At 44.9% G+C, this 21,201-nt stretch overlaps 1 protein-coding gene across 19 annotated transcripts in view; it reads left to right on the top strand.

Moving 5' to 3' along the window:
* setd5 (SET domain containing 5) overlaps positions 1-19,691 on the top strand; it is a 208,767-nt gene extending 189,076 nt beyond the window's left edge. For 18 of the 19 annotated variants that reach the window (XM_038812431.1, XM_038812429.1, XM_038812423.1 and 15 more), the window contains 4 exons: positions 1,446-1,783; positions 6,552-6,727; positions 11,904-12,013; positions 17,854-19,691. In XM_038812431.1, the coding sequence (XP_038668359.1) occupies positions 1,446-1,783; positions 6,552-6,727; positions 11,904-12,013; positions 17,854-18,498 (1,269 nt within the window). In that variant the 3' untranslated portion in view covers positions 18,499-19,691. The remainder of the gene's footprint in view (positions 1-1,445; positions 1,784-6,551; positions 6,728-11,903; positions 12,014-17,853) is intronic. The other variant, XM_038812437.1, reaches the window with a different exon arrangement.
* Positions 19,692-21,201: the final 1,510 nt, after the last annotated feature.

Here is a 21,201-nt window from a genome sequence, read left to right as displayed (position 1 = left end):
TCACATGACCTCTTTAAAATGGCATAAATATTGAATGATACAGGTGGGGCACATTTATAATATATTTCAAAGTGAGAGAAATAGTGCTATGGGGATGATTGGAAATTCATGAAAAATGCATTTTAAAAATTTACAAGAAGAACAAGTTTATTGAGACTGAAGAACTGCCAGCAGCATGGGAACAATGGGACAAATGCCTTCTCTGCTATAATTTCCATGATTCTGTAATTTTCCAGGTAAAATAAAAGAAGCAATAATATTGAGTTTGTTCAGAATCCAGCTGGATGCATTTTGTAAATTGGGATATTAGAGGGGCTTTAATGGACTGAATACATTTTACTGCCCCTGGCTTTTTTGTGTTCCTGTGGCAATATATTCCCAGCTCATTGTTAGTGCAGCTAATGACCATTTCCTAGCTAATGCACATGAGCGGTCTGATGTGACTGCCCTTGATTTTTTTCCTTGTCTGTGGGGAATGTTTTTAACACTCCCAGATCGTAAAATAGAAACTTGAGCCTGTGCCTTATTAGGTTCACTCAGAAAATGCCAGAATTATTTTTTAACGGGGCTGATTTTCATGGGGCTGGTTTAGCACAGGGCTAAATAGCTGGCTTTTAAAGCAGACCCAGGCAGGTCAGCAGCATGGGTTCAATTCCTGTACCAGCCTCCCCGAACAGGCGCCGGAATGTGGCGACTAGGGGCTTTTTGCCGTAACTTCATTTGAAGCCTACTTGTGACAATAAGCGATTTTCCTTTTTCTTTTTTTAAATGATACGGTGGCATTTATGGTGTGCAAAAAAAATGTCATTCCAGAAAAACTGGTTTGTGCTTATAATAGTGTCTTATGGCGTGTCTTGGTATTGTTTCAAACTGTTTCATGCTTAGGGGATTACTTTGAAGTATGGGAATTATTAATGCTGGCAAACGGGGTGAGGTCTTGAAAACAGCAATGTGATGTGTAACCAGCCAATCTGTTACTGTTGGTAGTGGCTGAAGGAGGAATGTTGGGGAAGACATCTCTGGGTAGTGCCATTGAACGTTCAACATCCACCTGAAACACCAGCATGGACAGCTGGGATCTTCATTTAAAATTTCATTCATTGAGTGGCATCTCTGACAAAGCACTAGTATCTCAGCTTCGATTATTCCTGGAATGGGGCTTGAACTTCTTGCCACCCCCTGCAATGCCTTCTGATTCAAAGATGTGTGCGAAACCAAGGTGAAAAAACATGGGACTTGAACTCTTGATTCTGATGTCTTACTGACTGCATTAGACACGTAATAATTCCCCGGCCTGGCCCGTCACGATGTTACTCCAGTTGATGTGCTTATCTGTCCAAGTAAACCAGTTGCCCCGACCTAAAATTATGTCAACAATTTACCATTGGAATGTTATGGAAGTAAGAGAAAAGATTCTTGGGTCTCATCTTGTCTTTGTTTTGAAGGTATCCTTGCTGGAATATCGAAAACGACAGCAGGAGGCAAGGGAAAGTAGCTCCAAATCAGACGGCCTATGCTCAGATCCTTCCAAAACACCCAACACCATGGGCACTCCAACAAGGCGAGGTAGCGATGGCTGTTCTGCACAAACTGCAACCAACGGTGACTCCACTGCCACGTCTCGATCATCACAGAGATCATCATCACCATCGAGCGGTTTTTCATCACCAGTGCACTCCTCAATGCCTCAGATTGAAGATGTCAGTCCAACGGACCCTGCTAGCAGCAAGAATGCGATTCTGTCTGCAGCAGCCAGCAACAGAAGTCGAGACAGCACGAGGTGGTGAGTAGACTGATTAACTGAAGCTAACGTTACAACTATCAGAAGAAAGATTTAATGATTGCATTTTAAATTTGCCAAATGTCCAAATGAATGCTAATCTGCAGCTTGTGAAATTTACACATGATCATTTTCTTCATTCTATGATTATAAGACCATTCTAGTGGAAGCGGATTATATTTTTCAAGTACAATTAGATGTGGACAATAAATGCTGACCTAGCCAGCGACGGCCACATCCTATGAACAAATTTTTAAAAAAAATTATTGTTCAAGGTTTACTAAATTAGTTTTCCAACTCTCATTTTTCTCCCATCCTCTCCTGAAGACCAGAATAGGAGTAAAGATGTTGTACTGCAACTATAGAGAGTCTTGGTGAGGCTGCACCTAGAGTGTTGTGTGCAGTTTTGGCCTCCTTACCTCAGGAAATATATACTTGCCATACAGGGAGTGAAACAAAGATTCACCACGCTAATTCCTGGGATGGAGAGGGCGGCACATGGTGCAGTGGTTAGCACTGGAACTAAGGCGCTGAGGACCCGGGTTCAAATCCCGGCCCTGGGTCACTGTCCGTGTGGAGTTTGCACATTCTCCCAATATCTGCCTGAGTTTCTCCCCATAACCCAAAGATGTGCAGGTTAGGCGGATTGGCCATGTTAAATTGCCCCTTAATTGGAAAAAAATAATTGGGTACTCTTTATAAAAAAAAAAAAAAAATTTTTTTTAAATTCTTGGGATGGAGGGATTGTCCTATGAGGAAAGCTGGGCCTTTATTATCTGGAGTTTAGAATAACGAGAAGTGATCACATTCAAATATACAAAATTCTTACAGCGCTCAACAGGGTAGATAGCCTCAGAGTAAAGGGCAAGCCATTTAAGGTTGTGATTTCTTCACTCAGAGGGTGGTTAATTTTTGGAATTCTCTGCCTTGGGAGGGGGGGCTAGGGAGGCTCAGTCGTTGAGTATGTTCAAGACAAAGATTATAGATTTCTAAATATTAAAAACTCCACGTAATACAGGGACAGTGCAGGAAACGGTGTTGGACAAAGAACAAAAAAGGTACATCATAGGAACAAGCCCTTCGGCTCTTCAAGCCTACACTGACCACGCTGCCTGTCTAACCTAAAACTTTCTACACTTCTTGGGACTGTATCCCTCTATTCCCATCCTATTCATTTATTTGTCAAGATGTCCCTTGAACGACACTATCGTACCTGCTTCCACCACCTCCAGCAGCGGGTTCCAGGTACCCACTATCCTCTGTTTAAAAAAAAACTTCCCTCGCACATCTCCTAACCTTTACCCTTCACACCTTAAACCAATGTCCTCTAGTAATTGACTCTTCCACCCTGGGAAAAAGCTTCTGACCATCCACTCTGTCCATGACCCTCATAATTTTGTAAACTTCTTCTATCAAGTCACCCCTCAACCTCTGTCGTTCCAGTGAGAACAAACCGAGTTTATCCAACCTCTCCTCATAGCTAATTCCCTCCACACCAGGCAACATCCTGCTCAACCTCTTCTGTACCCTCTCCATCCTTCTGGTAGTGTAGCGAGCAGAATTGAACACTATATTCCAAATATAGAAGATCAGTCATAATCTCATTGAATGTCAGAGCAGGCTTGAAGAGCTGAATAGCCTACTTCTGCTCCTATTTCTTATGTTCTTAACTCAGCATGGTTGAACCTGCCTGTCCTTAGCCAGAGGACAAATGAGACCAGTGGGTTTCCAAAATTCTATTTATTTTTAGAGAAACTAACTCAGCACAAATCAGAGATCCAGTCTGCATCTTTCTGGCCCATTAAAGGTGCACCATAATAATCAGTGTCTGTCCACAATGCAGGAGGTGAGGGAACTGCTGTTTATAATGAAATGTGGCACAGAAGTTATGACCTATATTTTTTTCATGTAATTGTTTCTTAAATATGCAGTTTCCAACTTAGCGAGCACCTATGGGCAGAGTATGAAATTAGCTCCCAACAAATGTGGAAATGTGATATCAACATTTGTCTGCACTTCTCTTTCAATTCTAATTCATTTTGGGTTTGTAAAGAGTAGGCCACGACTGACTCACCTACTTGAATTTTTTTGAGGAGGCGACTAAAAAGAATGCCGATGGATGTTATTTGTATGGATTTCCAGAAGGTATTTGCTAAAGTCCCTCAGAGTTAAAGCTCATAATAATAATAATCTTTATTGTCACAAGTAGGCTTACAGTAACATTGCAATGAAGCTACTGTCCAAAGCCCCCTAGTCGCCACATTCCAGCGCCTGTTCGGGTACACAGAGGGAGAATTCAGAATGTCCAAATTACCTAACAGCATGTCTTTCGAGACTTGTGGGAGGAAACCGGAGCACCCGGAGGAAACCTACGCAGACACAGGGAGAACATGCAAACTCCGCATGGGCAGTGACCCAAGCCAGGAATCAAACCTGGGACCCTGGCGATGTGAAGCCAGAGTGCTAAATACTATGTTACCATGCTGCCCCATATAATTGAAGGCAAACTGTTGACGTGGTTAGGAAAACAGCTGAATGGCAAGAGACAGATAATAGGGGCAGTAAGTATGTAACCTAATTGGCAGAATATGACGCATGGCATCCCTCAAGAATCTAGTGTGGGGCCTCAACTATTTGTCCAATTTATTAATGACTTGAATGTTGGGATAGTAACCATATAAATAAGTGGCATTGTAAGCAGAGTAGATGGAAGCATAACATTACAACGGTGCTACTAAAGTGAATGAGCAAAAACATTGTTAAATGGTTTTCACTGTATCCGGATGTGAGGTCACCCACTTTGGACCTAAAGAGGGAGTACTTTCAAAATGGCGAATAGCTAGAAACAGTGGCGGCCCAAAGGGACTTGGGGATTCAGGTGCATATATGATTAAAATATCATGCACAAGATCAGAAAATAAACAAAAAGTCTAATGGAATGCTGACCTTTTTATCTAGAGGACTACATTACATGGCCATAGACGTTATGCTACAGCTACAGTTATACAAAACCATAGTTACATCAAATCTGAAGTACTGGGGGTAATTCTGGGCATCATAGTGACCCTGGAAGGAGTCACTATTGATTTCCCAAAATGATAGCTGTCCTCCGAGGGTTATGTCAGGAAAGATTATACAAACTAAGGTTATATTCGCTAGAATTTAAAAGATTGTGGGATGATTGTGGGTAGCACGGTAGCATTGTGGATAGCACAGATGCTTCACAGCGCCATGGTCCCAGGTTCGATTCCCCGCTGGGTCACTGTCTGTGTGGAGTCTGCACGTTCTCCCCGTGTGTGCGTGGGTTTCCTCCGGGTGCTCCGGTTTCCTCCCACAGTCCAAAGATGTGCAGGTTAGGTGTATTGGCCATGATAAACTTCCCTCAGGGTCCAAATTGCCCCTTAGTGTTAGGTGGGGTTTCTGGGTTATGGGGATAGGGTGGAGGCATGGGCTTGGGTAGGGTGCTTTTTCCAAGAGCCAGTGCAGACTCGATGGGCCGAATGGCCTCCTTCTGCACTGTAAATTCTATGAAATTAAAGAACCGAAAGGAGAAGTTAGAGAATCTATTTCACTTGTTGGGGTGTGCAGCATAAAGGGATATAGCCTAAGATTTCTGGAGTGAAAATGAGAAATACTACTTCACAGGGTGGTAAGAAGTTTGGAACACCCTTCTACAAATGGCAGTTGAGACTAAATCCAATTCATTTTACATCTGAGATTGATAGATTTTTGTTAAGTCAAAAGTATTAAGTTAGGGATATGGGTCAAAGGAGGTTATATGGAGTTAGATCGCATATCAGCTATAATCTTTAATACCGGCAGAACAGGCTTGAGGGGCCAAATGGCCTGCTTTTTTTTCCCAATATTTCTAAAATAAGTTTGATATAATGTTAAATGTAGGCTACGAAGGGGCAGCACGGTGACAGAGAGGTTAGCACTGCTGCCTTATGGCTCTGAGGACCCGAGTTCGATCCCGGCCCCGGGTCACTGTCCATGTGGAGCTTGCACATTCTCCCCATGTCAGCGTGGGTCTCAAGAAGATATGTGAATAAGTGAATTGGTCATGCTAAATTGTCTCTTAATTTGAAAAAAAATTGGGTACTCTAAATTTTTTTTAAAACGTATGCTACGAAAAAGAAACAGCAACGTAATCATTTACATTTCCAGACATTAGTTACCCAGACAATTACACTGTCTGTTCAGTACAGTTTGTAAGTAAGACATTCTTTTCCTTCTGCATGCCGATGGTGGGCAGCACGGTAGCATGGTGGTTAGCATAAATGCTTCACAGCTCCAGGGTCCCAGGTTCGGTTCCCGGCTGGGTCACTGTCTGTGTGGAGTCTGCACGTCCTCCCCGTGTGTGCGTGGGTTTCCTCCGGGTGCTCCGGTTTCCTCCCACAGTCCAAAGATGTGCGGGTTAGGTGGATTGGCCATGATAAATTGCCCGTAGTGTCCTAAAAAGTAAGGTTGGGGGGGTTTGGGGGGGGTGGTTGTTGGGTTACGGGTCTAGGGTGGATACGTGGGTTTGAGTAGGGTGATCATTGCTCGGCACAACATCGAGGGCCGAAGGGCCTGTTCTGTGCTGTATTGTTCTATGTTCTATGCCAAGTTACCCCTTCCAAGAATATGGGGAAAGCCATCCCAACATGCAGAAGTGCAATTGTCAGAGGAATGGGACCAGGAGGATGGACCGCCAAGCAGGGGATAGGAAAAGGAAAGGAAAACTATTTGGAAAGGAAGCATTTTTTGTACATGTCTTTTTATGTTTCAGGATGGTTCCTACATCGGTAGAGCGATTGCGAGAGAATCCGGGCATGTTGGAACGTGTTCTCAGGAGGGCAGAAATTGGAACTATGAAGCGAACAGGAGATGAAAGAAGTACATTGGACCGCGTTTTACGGAGAATAGAAACTGGTGCAGTGGACTCTGGCAGGGAGAAGGATGCAGGTGTGAAATGCATGGATTTAAGTTCATGTTCTGAAATCCCAAAATTTATTTTGGTTGATAAATGTCAAAACTTGTTCCACGCCAGTGTTCAACTACATAAGGCTGCACCTTCTAATTGTGCCTTTGTGTATTTTTCCACTGCTAAATTATGGATGTTTTTTATTTTGCAATAACATAGGCAAGTAATTTCAATATTATATTTGGCATCAGTACCAGCATCCCAGGTTGTTAGCATTATCTCCCTGCAGCAAAGCACTGTAATTCATAAGAAGTACCGTTAATAGGCCGGTGTGAACTCTTCCACATTACCTATCCTTCTGGTCTCCCTAATTACATATTTATGCCAAAGTTTGGGAAATTTTGCGCTGTGATTTATGAGAATTGGGTACTTGAATGATATAATCCCCCATGTGCCCTCCCCCGGTGCCCTCCGTGATCCTCAACATGCTTGGCCCTCCTACCTCTACCACTCCGTCTAGTTGCTTTCCCAGAATGCACATCTGAGGTGGAGGCAGCCAGCTGCCTACCTCGTCCCTTGGCCCTCAATGCCCCTGACAGGCGTCCTCTGGGGGCTCTGGGGCCGGAGGGCCCCGGCTCACTTGTCAACGGCACATACACAGCCATGCCGCCCTGTCCCGTGTGCTGACATCGAGACTCAGCCTCATCAGAGGAGTGGAACCCAGGGAAGCTGGTGCCCACCGTCGCCATTCCATGGGATGGGTCCGGGTTGGCATTCGGCGCCCTCTCATCCCGGTCGGTGCCCATAGGACCTGGAGTTCACTTTGGGACGGAGGTGCAGTTGGTTTGAGCCCCGGCTCCCCCTGCATCATCTGGTCTGCCAGCCCTGGCGGTTGTCCATGGTCTGCACGATGGTGTCGGCGGCCTTGGCGATGCTCCTCAGTGACTGGGACAAGCTCTGCAGTGCCTCAGCCATGCCCATCTGAAAGCGGGACATGTCCCGCAGAACCTCATCAAGGTCGGCCTGGTACTGGGTGACATCCTGCAGCGGGACAGACATTCTGCCGACACACTCAGCCATGGCCGTCACCGACTGCGCAATGCCTTGGACACCTTCACTCATGGTGCCGACGTCGTGCACAGGGTTGCCACATTAGCAGTATTGGCCTTGGTGCCACTCATTGCCGGCGCCCTCTCCTGCACCTATAGCCTCTGGGACTCCTCCAAGCTGCTATGGATCTGCTGGAGCTACGCTGAAATCTCCCTCTGAACGTCGCGGCCGCTCCCTATCATCTCCATCAGCCGCGACTACAACAGTTACATCCTTGGGGTTCTTCTCCGAGGTGTTCTCCTCGGAGTCAGGAGAGGGTGATGCCCGGGATGGGACCTGGGGTAGAATGGACATGCAGTCAGCGAGAGGGATGGGTCAGTCAGTAAGGTGATCAGTACTCACATTTGACAGGTCCTCCGGGTGGAGCCCGGTGGTTCCTCACCTCTGTGGAGTAGGCCAGCTTCTACGTTGGTGACTGCCCTGTCCTCGACCACACCAGTCACCTCTAGGGCCCGGTCTTTGAAGGAGGTGAGGATTCTGATGTCTGGCACCCCACTGCCAGTTTGGACTCTCTCATGCTGATTGTGGGAGAGCTTTTCCTGAGGAGACACAGAGTGGGCATTGTTAGCCACATGTGTGGTTCATTGTGGTGGGAGAGGCTGTGAAGGCAGAGTTGGGAGGGGGTTGGATGCTCTCTTTATCTTTTTTGGGGGGGGGGGGGGGGGGGTAGCTGAGTGTTGGTTGATGTATACTCACTCGTGCTGCCCGGTGTAGGTAATTGACCCTTTTCCGACACTGAAGGCCAATCCTCCTGGTCACACTCTCCGAGCTGACAGCTGCCACCACCTTGTCCCACGCCGCACTGTGGCTCCCCCTCCAGGACCCTCGGGCGAACAGGACATCCCTCCTGGCCTCCACCTCGTCCAGGAGCCTCCATAGGTCAGCCGTTCTGAATCTTGGGGCTGGTCTCCTCGGCGCCATTATTGCGATCTGGCTGGGGTTGGCTGAGCAAGTGCAGCTTAAGTGCTGCTCGGTCTAGTTAGCAGGGGGCTGGCAAGTGCAATAATTTGTGGTAAGAAGCCTGTGAGGCCTCGTTAAGTGGACCAATTAACATTGAATTGCGTTGTCAGCCTCGCTGGGCCGAGCGCTGGGAAGCTCGCGGCAATTCCCACTCGCTACCATACTTACAACATTTTCCGGAGTATCGCACCCAATATGTATCCTGGGATTTCTAACCTATTGGAGATCCTTTTTTAAAAAAAATAATTTTTATTGAGATTTTCACAAAATATCAAAAACAGAAAATATCAACAAGAAAACAGTATTCTGCTGCCGGCCTATTTTCCTACTGTTCTGCCAGGAAGTCAAGGAAAGGCTGCCACCGCCTAAAAAACCCATGCACTGATCCCCTCGGGGCGAATTTCACCCTCTCCAATTTGATGAACCCCGCCCTATCATTGATCCAGGCCTCCACGCTTGGGGGCCTCGCATCCTTCCACTGAAGCAAAATCCTCCGCCGGGCTACTAGGGACGCAAAGGCCAGAACACCGGCCTCTTTCGCCTCCTGCACTCCCGGCTCCACTGCTACCCCAAATATCGCGAGCCCCCAGCCTGGCTCGACCCTGGATCCTACCACCCTCGACACCATGTTCGCTACCCCCTTCCAAAATATCCCCAGCGCTGGGCATGCCCAGAACATATGGGCATGGTTCGCTGGGCTCCCCAAGCACCTAGTACACCTGTCTTCGCCCCCGAAGAACTTGCTCATCCTCGTCCCGGTCATATGAGCCCTATGTAGCACCTTGAACTGTATGAGGCTAAGCCTCGCACAAGAAGAGGAGGAATTCACTCTTTCCAGGGCATCCGCCCACGTCCCCTCCTCAATCTCCTCACCCAGCCCCTCTTCCCATTTACCTTTCAGCTCCTCCACCGAGGCCTCATCTACCTCCTGCATTATGTGGTACACGTCCGAAATCCTCCCTCCTCCAACCCACACCCCCGAGAGCACCCTGTCCCGTACCCCACATGGGGGCAACAGAGTGAACCCCTCCACTTACCGCCTGGCAAACGCCCTAACCTGCATGTACCTAAACATGTTCCCCGGGGGAGCCCAAACTTCCCCTCTAACTCACCCAGGCTCGCAAACCTCCCATCTACAAACAGATCCCTCAACCTCCTAATACCTACCCTGTGCCAGCTAAGAAACCCGCCATCAATGCTCCCTGGAACAAACCGGTGGTTCCCCCGTATCGGGGACTCCGTCGAGCCCCCCACCTCCCCCCTATGCCGTCTCCATTGCCCCCAAATTTTGAGGGTAGCCGCCACCATCGGGCTCGTGGTGTACCTCGTCGGAGGGAGCGGCAACGGCGCCGTTACCAGCGCCTCCAGGTTCGTGTCCAGACAGGACGCCATCTCCATCCTCTTCCATGCTGCCCCCTCCCCGTCCATTACCCACTTGCGCACCATCGCTACGTTGGCAGCCCAATAGTACCCACAGAGGTTGGGCAGCGGCAGCTCCCCCCATCCCTGCCCCGCTCCAGAAAAACCCTTCTCACCCTCGGGGTCCCGCGCGCCCATTCAGATCCCGTAATACTCCTGTTGAACCTCCTAAAAAAGGCCTTCGGGATAAGGATGGGGAGGCACTGGAACAGGGACAAAAACCTCAGGAGCACCGTCATCTTGATTGACTGCTCCCTGCCCGCCAGCGACAGCGGCAACATGTCCCATCTTTTAAACTCCTCCTCCATTTGCTCCTATTGGAGATTCTTGAGACATCAGTATGATGTGAGGTGGATGCAGAACTTAATTACTTTAAAAAAAAAAAAAATTATGGAACATAAGATCTAGGAGAGGAGTAGGCAATCTGGCCCCTCGAGCCTGCTCCGCCATTCAACCTGAACTGAAAAAAGAAACCCCACCCCCGCTGATGATTCAATACTCCTTAACGAAGTGGATGAACAGCTTCCACCATGAGGTGAACCCCTCCTCTGGTGAACTTGATCTTCCCCAAAGTCCTAGAATTTCGTACCTCGCAGCGTTGTAGTGTAGCTATACCAAGTGGACTGAACATTTCCAGAAGTTGGCCCACCACCACCTCCTCAAGGGCAACTAGGGATGGACAGTAAAGGCTGATCTTGCCCGTGATACTCACATCCCAAAGTGCAGTTTTATTTCTTACGTTGCCCTAGTGACAGTAAAGGAAATAGTTTCAAGTCAGAATGATGTGTGACTTGGAAAGGAACTTGCAAGTTTTGGTGATCTCAGCTGCCTGGTGCCTTTGTTCTTCCCTATGATAGAGTTCACGAGCTTGTAAGATCCTGTTTTGGTAAATTGCTGAAATAGAGGAGGATCCTCCAAAAGGGCATCCTACCTAGAACCACACCCCTGTCCTATCCCCATAACTCTACCTAACCTTTTGGAAACAAAGGGGCAATTTATCATGGCCAATCCACCTAACCTGTAAATCTTTGGACTGTGGGAGGAAACCGGAGCACCCGGAGGAAGCCCACGCCAACATGGCAAGAACGTGAAAACTCCATACAGTCACCCGAGGTCAGAATCAAACCCAGGTCCCTGGCACTGTGAGGCAGCAGGGCTAACCGCTGTGCCACCTTGCGCTATACTGGGCCACTATACTAGCTATACAAGAACAGTGTGGATAGAGGCACTATCTTCTATGTAAATAATATAGAACTTGAACAATTCCAGTAGTCCAGAGAAAGTGAGGTGGACAATGTGGTGGTGAGTCAGTTACCTTTTGCTGCCATTTCTCTTTTTGTTCAACTGAAGGCTGTGCACAGCCTTTATTAGCTTACTACTCCATAGAACCATATAAGGTGGATAGCAACTGTGTTGGTGGAGAAATATTTAAAGAAATAGGTGAGTGTTAAAATTAGTTTCACTTGTTTTGGTGTTGGACTTTGTTGGGTAGATCTTTACAGGCCAGCATTTGGCATCTCAGATCTTTCAGAAGCCATGAGCATCACATACAAGTCTGACGGTGATGCCCTCCATGCTCCCATACATAACGCATAAGAAAGCATGGAATGAGAGGGGTTTTTGAGCCTTTTACAATTTGGGGTTAACTTCTATTGAGACAAACAGTATAATTATTAACCCTTGTTTTTCACAGCCAATATGACCTTTCTGTTCATGATGCCTTTTCAGATACTGCAAATGGTGATGGTCCAGAGACACATGGCACAACACGCACCAAAGTTTCTCCTATTCATAGTCCCCAGAGATATGGTCACAGTCCTTCCAGATATAACCATCAGGTAAATAAGCGTTTCAATGCTTAACCAATTCTTCAAAATTGTACAATTAAACCAAAAAGGTTTGCAGACTGGAAGGAAGTTACTTAGCTCATTGTGTCTGTGCTGACGCATTGTTAATCCCACTGCCCTGCTCCTTTCCCATACCTCTCGATACTCTGCTTCATATACTTCCTTTGTTTTTCAGTCCAGTGCGGAAATGCTTGCTGCTGTCCTGATTGAATATTCCATTATGATTGCTCTCCAATTCTTGTTGTATTCTGTCTCTCTTGTCCCAATAGTCCTCTGCTCTCCAGTATTGTCCAGGGCCACTTTCTACTGAGTCTATCTCACAGTTGTGTCATTTAGACAGGTGTAGGGAAGCCTTCCAGTAACTTGGGACTTCCCTGCAACTATTAGTTGGATTTCCCTCTGCTCTCCTTGCAGCTGGTCGCTTTCTTTCTCCACTGTTCTTGGGTGATCTCATTCAGGAGAGTACGATCCAAAAATGTCTCTTGTTTCATGCTGCAGAGTTTGCTCAGTTGCTCCCCAAGCATAGATTCTGTGACTGACTAATTTCCCAATAATTGCAAATTGGATTTTGCAGCCAACAGCAATATTGTTATTGCTGATCCACAGAATGCTACCCACAAATATCTAGTGATTTCTGTAGCATTGATTTCCCCTTTCCTGATGTCAGTTTGAATCTGATGTCAAGTCAAGGAGCTCTCCAAGTGTGCAACAACAGGGACCCACATCAAGTAGAGTAACCAGCCAACCACACTGAAGTATCCTCACAGACAGCAAGGCAGACACAAAAGTAAAAGGCACTAAATTTATTTCAGTTTTATTTAAAATTTGTCAGAGAGAATTAACTTAAGAACATCAGAACTAGGAGCAGGAGTAGGCCATCTGGCCCCTCAAGCTTGCTCCGCCATTCAATAAGACCATGGCTGATCTTTTTGTGGACTCCCGCCTGCTCACCATAACCCTTCATTCCTTTGCTGTTCAAAAATCTATCTATCTTCACCTTAAAATCATTTAACGAGATAACCTCAACTGCTACACTGGGCAGGGAATTCCACAGATTCACAACCCTTTGGGTGAAGAGGTTCCTCCTCTATTCAGTCCTAAATCTGCTCCCCCTTATTTTGAGGCTATGCCCCCTAGTTCTAGTTTTCATCTGTAAGTGGAAATAACCTCCCTGCTTCTATCTTATCTATTCCCTTCATAATTTTGTATGTTTCTATCAGATGACCCCTGATTTTTCTAAAATCCAATGAGTATAGTCCCAGTCTACTCAGTCTCCTCGTAAGTGTCACGGTAGCACAGTGGTTCACACTGTTGCTTCACAGCACCAGGGTCCCAGGTTCGATTCTCAGCTTGGGTCACTGTCTGTGTGGAGTCTGCACATTCTCCCCCTGTCAGCGTGGGTTTCCTCCGGGTGCTCCGGTTTCCTCCCACAAGTCCCGAAAGAAGTGCTGTTAGGTAATTTGGAGATTCTGAACTCTCCCTCCGTGTACCTGAACAGGCGCCGGAATGTGGCGACTGGGGGCTTTTCACAGTAACTTCATTGCAGTGTTAATATAAGCCTACTTGTGACAATAAAGATTATTATTAAGCCAATCCTCTCAACTCCGGAATGAACCTAGTGAATCTCCTCTGCACCCTCTCCAGTGCATCCATTCTCAAGTAAAGAGACGCAGTACTCCAGGCGTTGTCTCACCAGCACGCTATACAGCTGCAACATAACCTCTTTGTTTTAAACTCCATCCCAAGGACAAAATTCCATTTGCCTTCTTAATTACCTGCTGCACCTATAAACCAACTTTTTGCGATTCATGCACAAGGACACCCAGGTCCCTCTACTCAGCAGCACTTTTACCATTTAAATAATAGTCCATTTTGCTGTTATTTCTACCAAAATGGATGACCTCACATTTACCAACATTGTACTCCATCGGCCAGACCCTTGCCACTCACTTAAACTATCTATATCCCTCTGCAACTTTCAGTGTCCTCTGCACACTTTGCTCCACCACTCATCTTAGTGTCCTCTGCGAACTTTGACACATTACAATTGGTTCCCAACTCCAAATCGCCTATGTAAGTAAACAATTGCGGTCCCAAAACTGATTCCTGAGGCACACAACTAGCCATTTATCGCCAACAAGAAAAGCACCCATTTATTCCCACTCTTTGCTTTCTGTTAGTTAACGAATCCTTTATCCATGTTAATACATTACCCGTAATGCCGCGGACCTTTATCTCGTGGAGTAGCCTTTTGTGCAGCACCTTATCGAATGCCTTCTGGAATTTGGACAGGCACACTGGATGAAGTAGAAGCTGAAATATAACATAAATCAAATTTTAAAAATTAAAGAAGAATTTTGGCATTCCATAGATAGAATGAGGTTTTCAGTGACAGTGATGCTGTTATCAGTACTTATGAACTTAGTACACTGTTTTGAAAAAACAATTTACCCTGATTTTTAAAAAAAGGGCTTTTAGAACAGGATTAAAAGTGTAAAAGGACAAGTTGTTGGCATCTTGGTGGTTCCTACACTGAAGTCACAGGACCTGCAATAGCACACAGTATAGGGATAATAAAATCACTGACAACAACTACAGAATTTCCACATTCAACTGATTTAATGTGCAAACTTCTGCCACATAATGTAAATGTCAGCACAGTCTCAGAGGCCTCTTCCTTTGAAAGCTGACTGGTGGTGATTTAACCTGAGAGTCACCACACCTCAGATGAGGGGCAGGTTGAGAAGGTGGGCTTTCATCATGACTAACCTCAGCCAATGCGGGAATTGAACCCACCCTGTTGGCGCCGCTCCGCATCACAAACCAACCGTCCAATCAACACTAAGCTAACCTTCCTTAAATATGGAAACCAAAATTGCACAAAGTAGCCCAGGTGTGGACTGACCAAAGTGCTATACAAATATAGCAAGACTTCGGGTGGAATTCTCCCATAGCTCTGCCATCGGGTTCTAATAGAAGGCAGTGGGGAGAGAATTCAGTGGGAGTTTAAAAGTCCGTTTCATGGCAATGTGAATTTCCTATGGGATCTTGCACTGGTGCATGCCATGACAGATTGGGAAATCCACTGGTGGCCAGTGTGAAACTGATTTTCATCCTGCTAACAAGATACAGGCCTGAACGCCTGTCCATAATCTTCCCCCTCTCCCGATTCTCCACGACACCAGCAGGAAAACATGCCCAGAACACACCTGGAACAGTGTGACATGCAGAAGCCAGGACTTACCTGAAGAAAGCTTGTGGCTGCCGCCAGAGTTCGGGAGGGAGGCTACCAGCAACCCTGGACTTCGGGACAATGTCATCAGGAAGGTCCATCTTCTTTCTTCAATGGTGGGCCAGTGAAGTTGGGCGCCTTCATAATATGGCATCCAAATATGATGGTAGGATTTGTGCCATTATGCCCGCCCCGCCATGCAATGTGGCGTTAAACCCCCGGTGCATAATTAATGAGGTTGAGATCAGAAGATATGGCGTGGTTTCCCACCAGCCTTCTCAGCAGGAAACATGCCACATTCCTGCCCTTGCCACAAGACTTAGTCCCAGATGGAAGAATTCCACCCTTAGTGCAAGAGGACTGGAGTAGAGAAATGAAGGCCAACATGCCATTTATTTTCCTAATTGCTTGTTGTACCTGCACTTTAACCTTTTGTGTTCCATGTACAAGCACACCTAAGTCTCTCTGATCATCAATATTTACAGGTTTTACACCTGAGACATTAATGCTAACATACCACTCCCAACTTCATGATCTGTTGTATCAACTTTTTCGGTTGATCATTATCAAACACCTTTTGGAAATCTATACATACTGCATCTACTGGTTCCTCTTTATCTTCTGGTTGTATCCTCAAAAACTCTAATCATAAAATCCCTACAGCGCAGAAGGAGGCCATTCAGCTCATCTAGTCTGCACCGGCTCTCTGAAAGAGCACCCCACCTAGGCCCAATCCCCCACCCGAACCCCGTAACTCCACCTAGGGACAATTTAGCTTAACCAATCCACCTAAGCTGCACATCATTGGACTGTGGGAGGAAACCAGAGCACCTGGAGGAAACCCACGCAAACATGGCGATAAATTTGTCAAACAGGATTTCCCTTCCGTAAAACCATGTTAACTTGTTCTAATCATTCTATGCTTTTCCAAGTTCATTATTAAGATTCATTAATAATACATTTGTGATTCTGCTTTTAAATTTAGCCACTAGCTACTCATACTCCCTCAGTAAAACCACTTTTTTAGTCCTACCTGTTTCATTGACATCCACTTGCACCGTGACAACTGGATCGTTCCCCTCCCGCAACAAGTTTCTGTACAGCCCAGAGATTATGTCCTTATTTCAGGCACTGAGCAGGCAGTGCAGCTTCGGGCTCATGCTCGTGGCTGCAGAGAACCATACATATCCCTCTAACTATACTGTCCCGCACAATAATTACATTTCTTTACACGACCCAGTCTTGAATGGCTCCTCGCACCATGGTGCTGGGGTCATTTTACTTGTACACTGCTTTCATCCACGCAAGCTTCAAGAACCTCGAACATGCTGGACAATAGCAGTGACTGGGACCCCTCTGTTGCTCCCTTCTAGGTTCCCATACCTACCCCACTCGTCAAACCCACCTGAACTTGACCATGGATCAAATCAGAAGTACCTAGCCTAAAGAGTGAGACTGCCTCCTGGAACAAAATTTCCAGCGAACTTTCTGATGTATTGCAGTGTCATATTTAGAGCATATGCGCTTGCCATGGATCATGCTCGTATTCACCAGGTGCTGCAACTGCAACACATCAGCTGCCTGCCATCTTTATTGTTTTATGAACTAATCAGATTTCAAGTTCAAAAATACGATTCAGTTGTTAGCTGTTGTTATATTAGGTAGTTTAACTAGTTCAGCTATAAATTTAATGCAAAATACTGCCTTACAACTACTCCTTCCATCCTCCCCCACCCTATTTATGAAAGAGAAAATCTTAAACTCACCATCAATCACCTACTTGCTGACCAAATTAATAATTTAATGCCCTTGAACACTCACCAGTCATTGGAAGCAATTCCTTCTCCTCCCTGTGCACCAAATTGCCACCGGCACCAAATTCCCAAGTTAGCATTGACTCCTGGTCGTTCTCGGGCCTTGTCATCTTCACTCTGAGCTCCTGGACATTTTCGAGATGCAGGGTAGTGAATTGCATTAAGAATCATTACTCCATCTGCCCAGTGATTATCAATCCTTGGATTCTTGAACAACCTGTATAAAAGTAACCTTATTGTTTTAAAGATTTATACTCATGATAGCCCATTTTTACTCCACTCTTTAAAATGGTTGAAAAGAAGCATCTGATTTGTGTCCAAAGGTGTTTCAAGCAATGAGTGTGCATTTGAAAATATACTTTACATTCTGGCTTCTCTCACAGCAGTTAACTTCATTATTGTTAGCTTAGGAGAGAGTCTGTCACTCTGTCTTGAGGCCTGCCAAGGTGTCACATTGATGCAACTCCCCATGAAGTTCATTGTGGCCCTCCTGAAAATTACTGAGGTGACAGCCAATGCAATAGCTGTCACATTTTAAAGTTTTTTCTTCTCCTTTTGATGCATTAAAATTACAGTTCAAATGCAGCCTCAGGATATATATTTTATATAAAATCCGTTGTTCAGTGATGGGATGAATCTAAACAAAGAATATGGGCCGTTAATGCGACAATCTAAATGAATGCATTTTCTATCTGGATGTATGCTTTTAAATTATACACGGAACAGAGTGTTCTTTCATTTAAAATATATATAAATATTACTTAAAATGAATGGATTTTGATCAGCTTTTACAGGCACAGTCTGAGGGACAACCCGCTGAACCTCACGGACTTCCGCAACAAGGAATGTCCCCCTACAGATCGCACAGCACCTCGAGTGTTCCCATGGCTCACACACAAGGACACATCTACAGATCTTCATCCCTTCCCCTGGGGCAAAGTGGATCCCAGAGTCAGCTAGATTCCAGCCTCACGACTGCTCCTGTCTCCACTCTCTACTCAAGCCCAGTTCATTCAACATCTGTTGATACCTCTGTGGTCCAGTATGTAGGGAATTCTGGGTACTATAGTGGTCAGCAGCATTCTGGGAGTGTTTTGCATACATTGAATAGCACTCAACAAATGACTAATTCTGTAAGTACTCCTTCTACAGCTGCTAGCCCACTACAAAGCACCACAAAAAGTATAACAACTGACTCCACTCTAACCCCAAACCTGAGCACCATAAATTCTGCTGTTTCACAGACTGCAAGGCCATCACCTTCGGGTTCATGGACCTTAAGCTCAGCAAATTCGGGGCAACCACTTCACTCTGGAGCCAAGATTACCACAGCATCAAGTTCTCAGCACTACCGAAATACTGGGATAACCCAGTACCAACCTCCACAGGTCCAAGGTGCAAATGTAAGAACACAATCAAGCACGTACTAGAATATGGACATACTATGATCATGTTGGAGATGTTTACCTGGATTCATAACTCATCTATGTGTGTCTATACGGGCCACCAGCATATGTACCTAATGTGGCATAAACAACTTTGAAGTATGGACCTCATGTTCTGGAGATTGTTGGGCCTAAACCAGCATTTGCTAGAACCCCCTTCATACTGTACAAAACCCTGTATAAAAACAAAAGTAAGAGTTAAGAATTGTGTACCTATTGGTAAGGTACATTTTAAGCTTATAATTCAGATAAATATTGTTTAGGCTTTTTTCCTCCAGTTTATTTTAAATAAACTAGTCATGTGCAGTAAGATTTTTTTTTTAAATCAAAAAGAAAGCATTTGTAGCGTCCGAAATTAAGGCACAAGGGAAGGGATGATCAGGTGGGGAGCGTTTCTGTAAACAACCATTCCACGTGCCAGCTTCTCACATGCATACTGTAATATCCTGGAGTAGAAGATTTTATTTATCTAATTTTATATATAACCATTCTAGGCTAGCTATTACCTTACCCACACAGCAGAGTTTAATCCACGGTGCTGCAGAGTTTTTATGTTACACCTGATGCTGTGAGTCCCCTGGTGTTGAGGATCGGGAGTGGAAGAAAATGTTGTATTTCAGTGACTGTTACAATCTCAAAAAAATGTTTTTTAATTTGAAATCTTAAATTCAGGTGTTTGTTCAACTGAAGGGAGGAGCGGTCTCCAGTTTGAAAGATGTAACATGTGACAAATACAAGCTTAAACAAGTGATGCAGCCTTGCTGCATATTGTATAATGAGAGTTTAATACTGTTCTTTTATTCAGAACACTCTGTATATACCACAACTACTTGTTATCCTCAGAGGATTTAGTTGCCTGACTTTGCATTATGTACATTGATAATTTTTTTTGTGTATAATTTCTCTGCACCTTTTATCCTCTTTATTTTCTTTTTTTTTCAACAACAGCTTTCAATCTCTCATTGGGCATCTCCGTGTGCAGTCTTTTTTTTTGGATGTGCGATGTGCATGAGGCGAGTTTGTTCCTGAATGTAGCTGTTGACTGAGTTGCACATCATTTACAATCAAGGAGAAATTTAAAAAAAATAAAAAATAAAACGGTAGCCTTGCTTTCTAAACATGTACAGTCAACCCCTCCTGTGGAGTGTACAAAAATAAAACAGTTCATTTCTGCACAATTCTCTCTCCATATTTTTATATCCGCACATGTATTCCCTGAGAGCCTGGCCGAGAAAGCTCCATTCCTATCTGTTTGTTACACCATTGTGTCATCCTGCCTCTCTTGGATTGTTACCAATAAGTCTGTTGCATTCTCCACACTCTGATTTGTGCAACACAATGCAATGCATTTTGTATATCAGCTGCTTCTCCATATTGAGTGATTTTATTTCGACACTCGACTTGAGTGAAGGTGAACTTTTATTTAAAAAAAAAAGAAAGGCACTTACCCGTAGATCGCTATCCATTTTAACATTGAAAATTAATTTTGGCAGCATGGTGGCAGAGTGGTTAGCACTTCTGCCTCATGGCGCTGAGGACCCAGGTTTGGTCCGGCCCTGGGACACTGTCCATGTGGAGTTTGTACATTCTCCTGTCTGCGTGGGTCTCACCCCCACAACCCAAAAGAATGTGTGGGGTAGGTGGATTGGGCCCGCTAAATTGCCCTTTAATTGGAAATAAAAAGTATTGGGTACTCTCATTTATTTTTAGAAAAGAAAATTTCAACGATGCTTTGACTGGGGTGTGTTTTAGAGATTGGACAATAACATACCGTAACTTTTAGAAACGATTTAAACAAAATCTGAACTAAATATTGAGAAAGTGTTTTCCGGTAATAGTATTTATCCTTGGTTTTCATAACCCAAGCAGCTTTGCAAGCTTGATGGTCTATTTACATCTACCTTGTGTCTGACATTGTTTGTTCTTATCACAATTATGTTTGTATGAAAATGATTTGAGATCGTACATCGTCAGCTGTATGATCCCACACATGACAAGTATCTCAGTGTAGAGACATGGGGCACGATATACCGGCTGTTCACGCTGGCAGGATATTCCGGATTCCGGTCCTACACTGCCGCACGGCTTGCCTGCGATGAGGGGTGCAGTCACCGGGAAATCCCATTGACAACGGCACGGTCGGTAAATCCTGCTGACCTGCCGTCGACGAAAAAAACGGGGTGGGGATATCGGTAAATCTCGTCCAAGGTTTATATTTGACATTTTTTGGTTAGGGAATTAAAGTAAATGCGAGTCAAAGTTTTCTTTATTGCTTGAATTGTGAACTTCCATGGATAATCTATAGGCAATAATATTTTTTTTGCACCATGTGAATTTTAATTCTAATTTTGGTTTAGTATGAATTGATGTTACATCTTCAAATGACGAAATATTTTCCATACTTAATAAGATGTTGTCATCCCATGCTTTGGGTTGAATCACATAGAGGACCTCTGTGTAAAAGAAATATGCCCATGCACTGTCATTTATATTAAGTGACCTCCCTTTCCATTATGTATGAAATGTACCATTTTCCCCTCCCTTTCCTCTGGTAATCCTGACTGCTGATCCGGAAAAGGTTTGCTTTTCCTGTTTCACACTTTTTCCTTCAATGTAATAACGAATATAATCTCACGTTTATATTTATCAAAATGTTCCAAAACTGCTTTGTAAAGTCAGGCTTTTGAA

This window comes from Scyliorhinus canicula, chromosome 11, assembly GCF_902713615.1.
Source record: "Scyliorhinus canicula chromosome 11, sScyCan1.1, whole genome shotgun sequence".
Classification (NCBI taxonomy): Eukaryota; Metazoa; Chordata; class Chondrichthyes; order Carcharhiniformes; family Scyliorhinidae; genus Scyliorhinus; species Scyliorhinus canicula.
The sequence above is the reverse complement of the archived record's forward strand: the minus strand, read 5'-3'. Positions and strand labels throughout refer to the sequence as shown.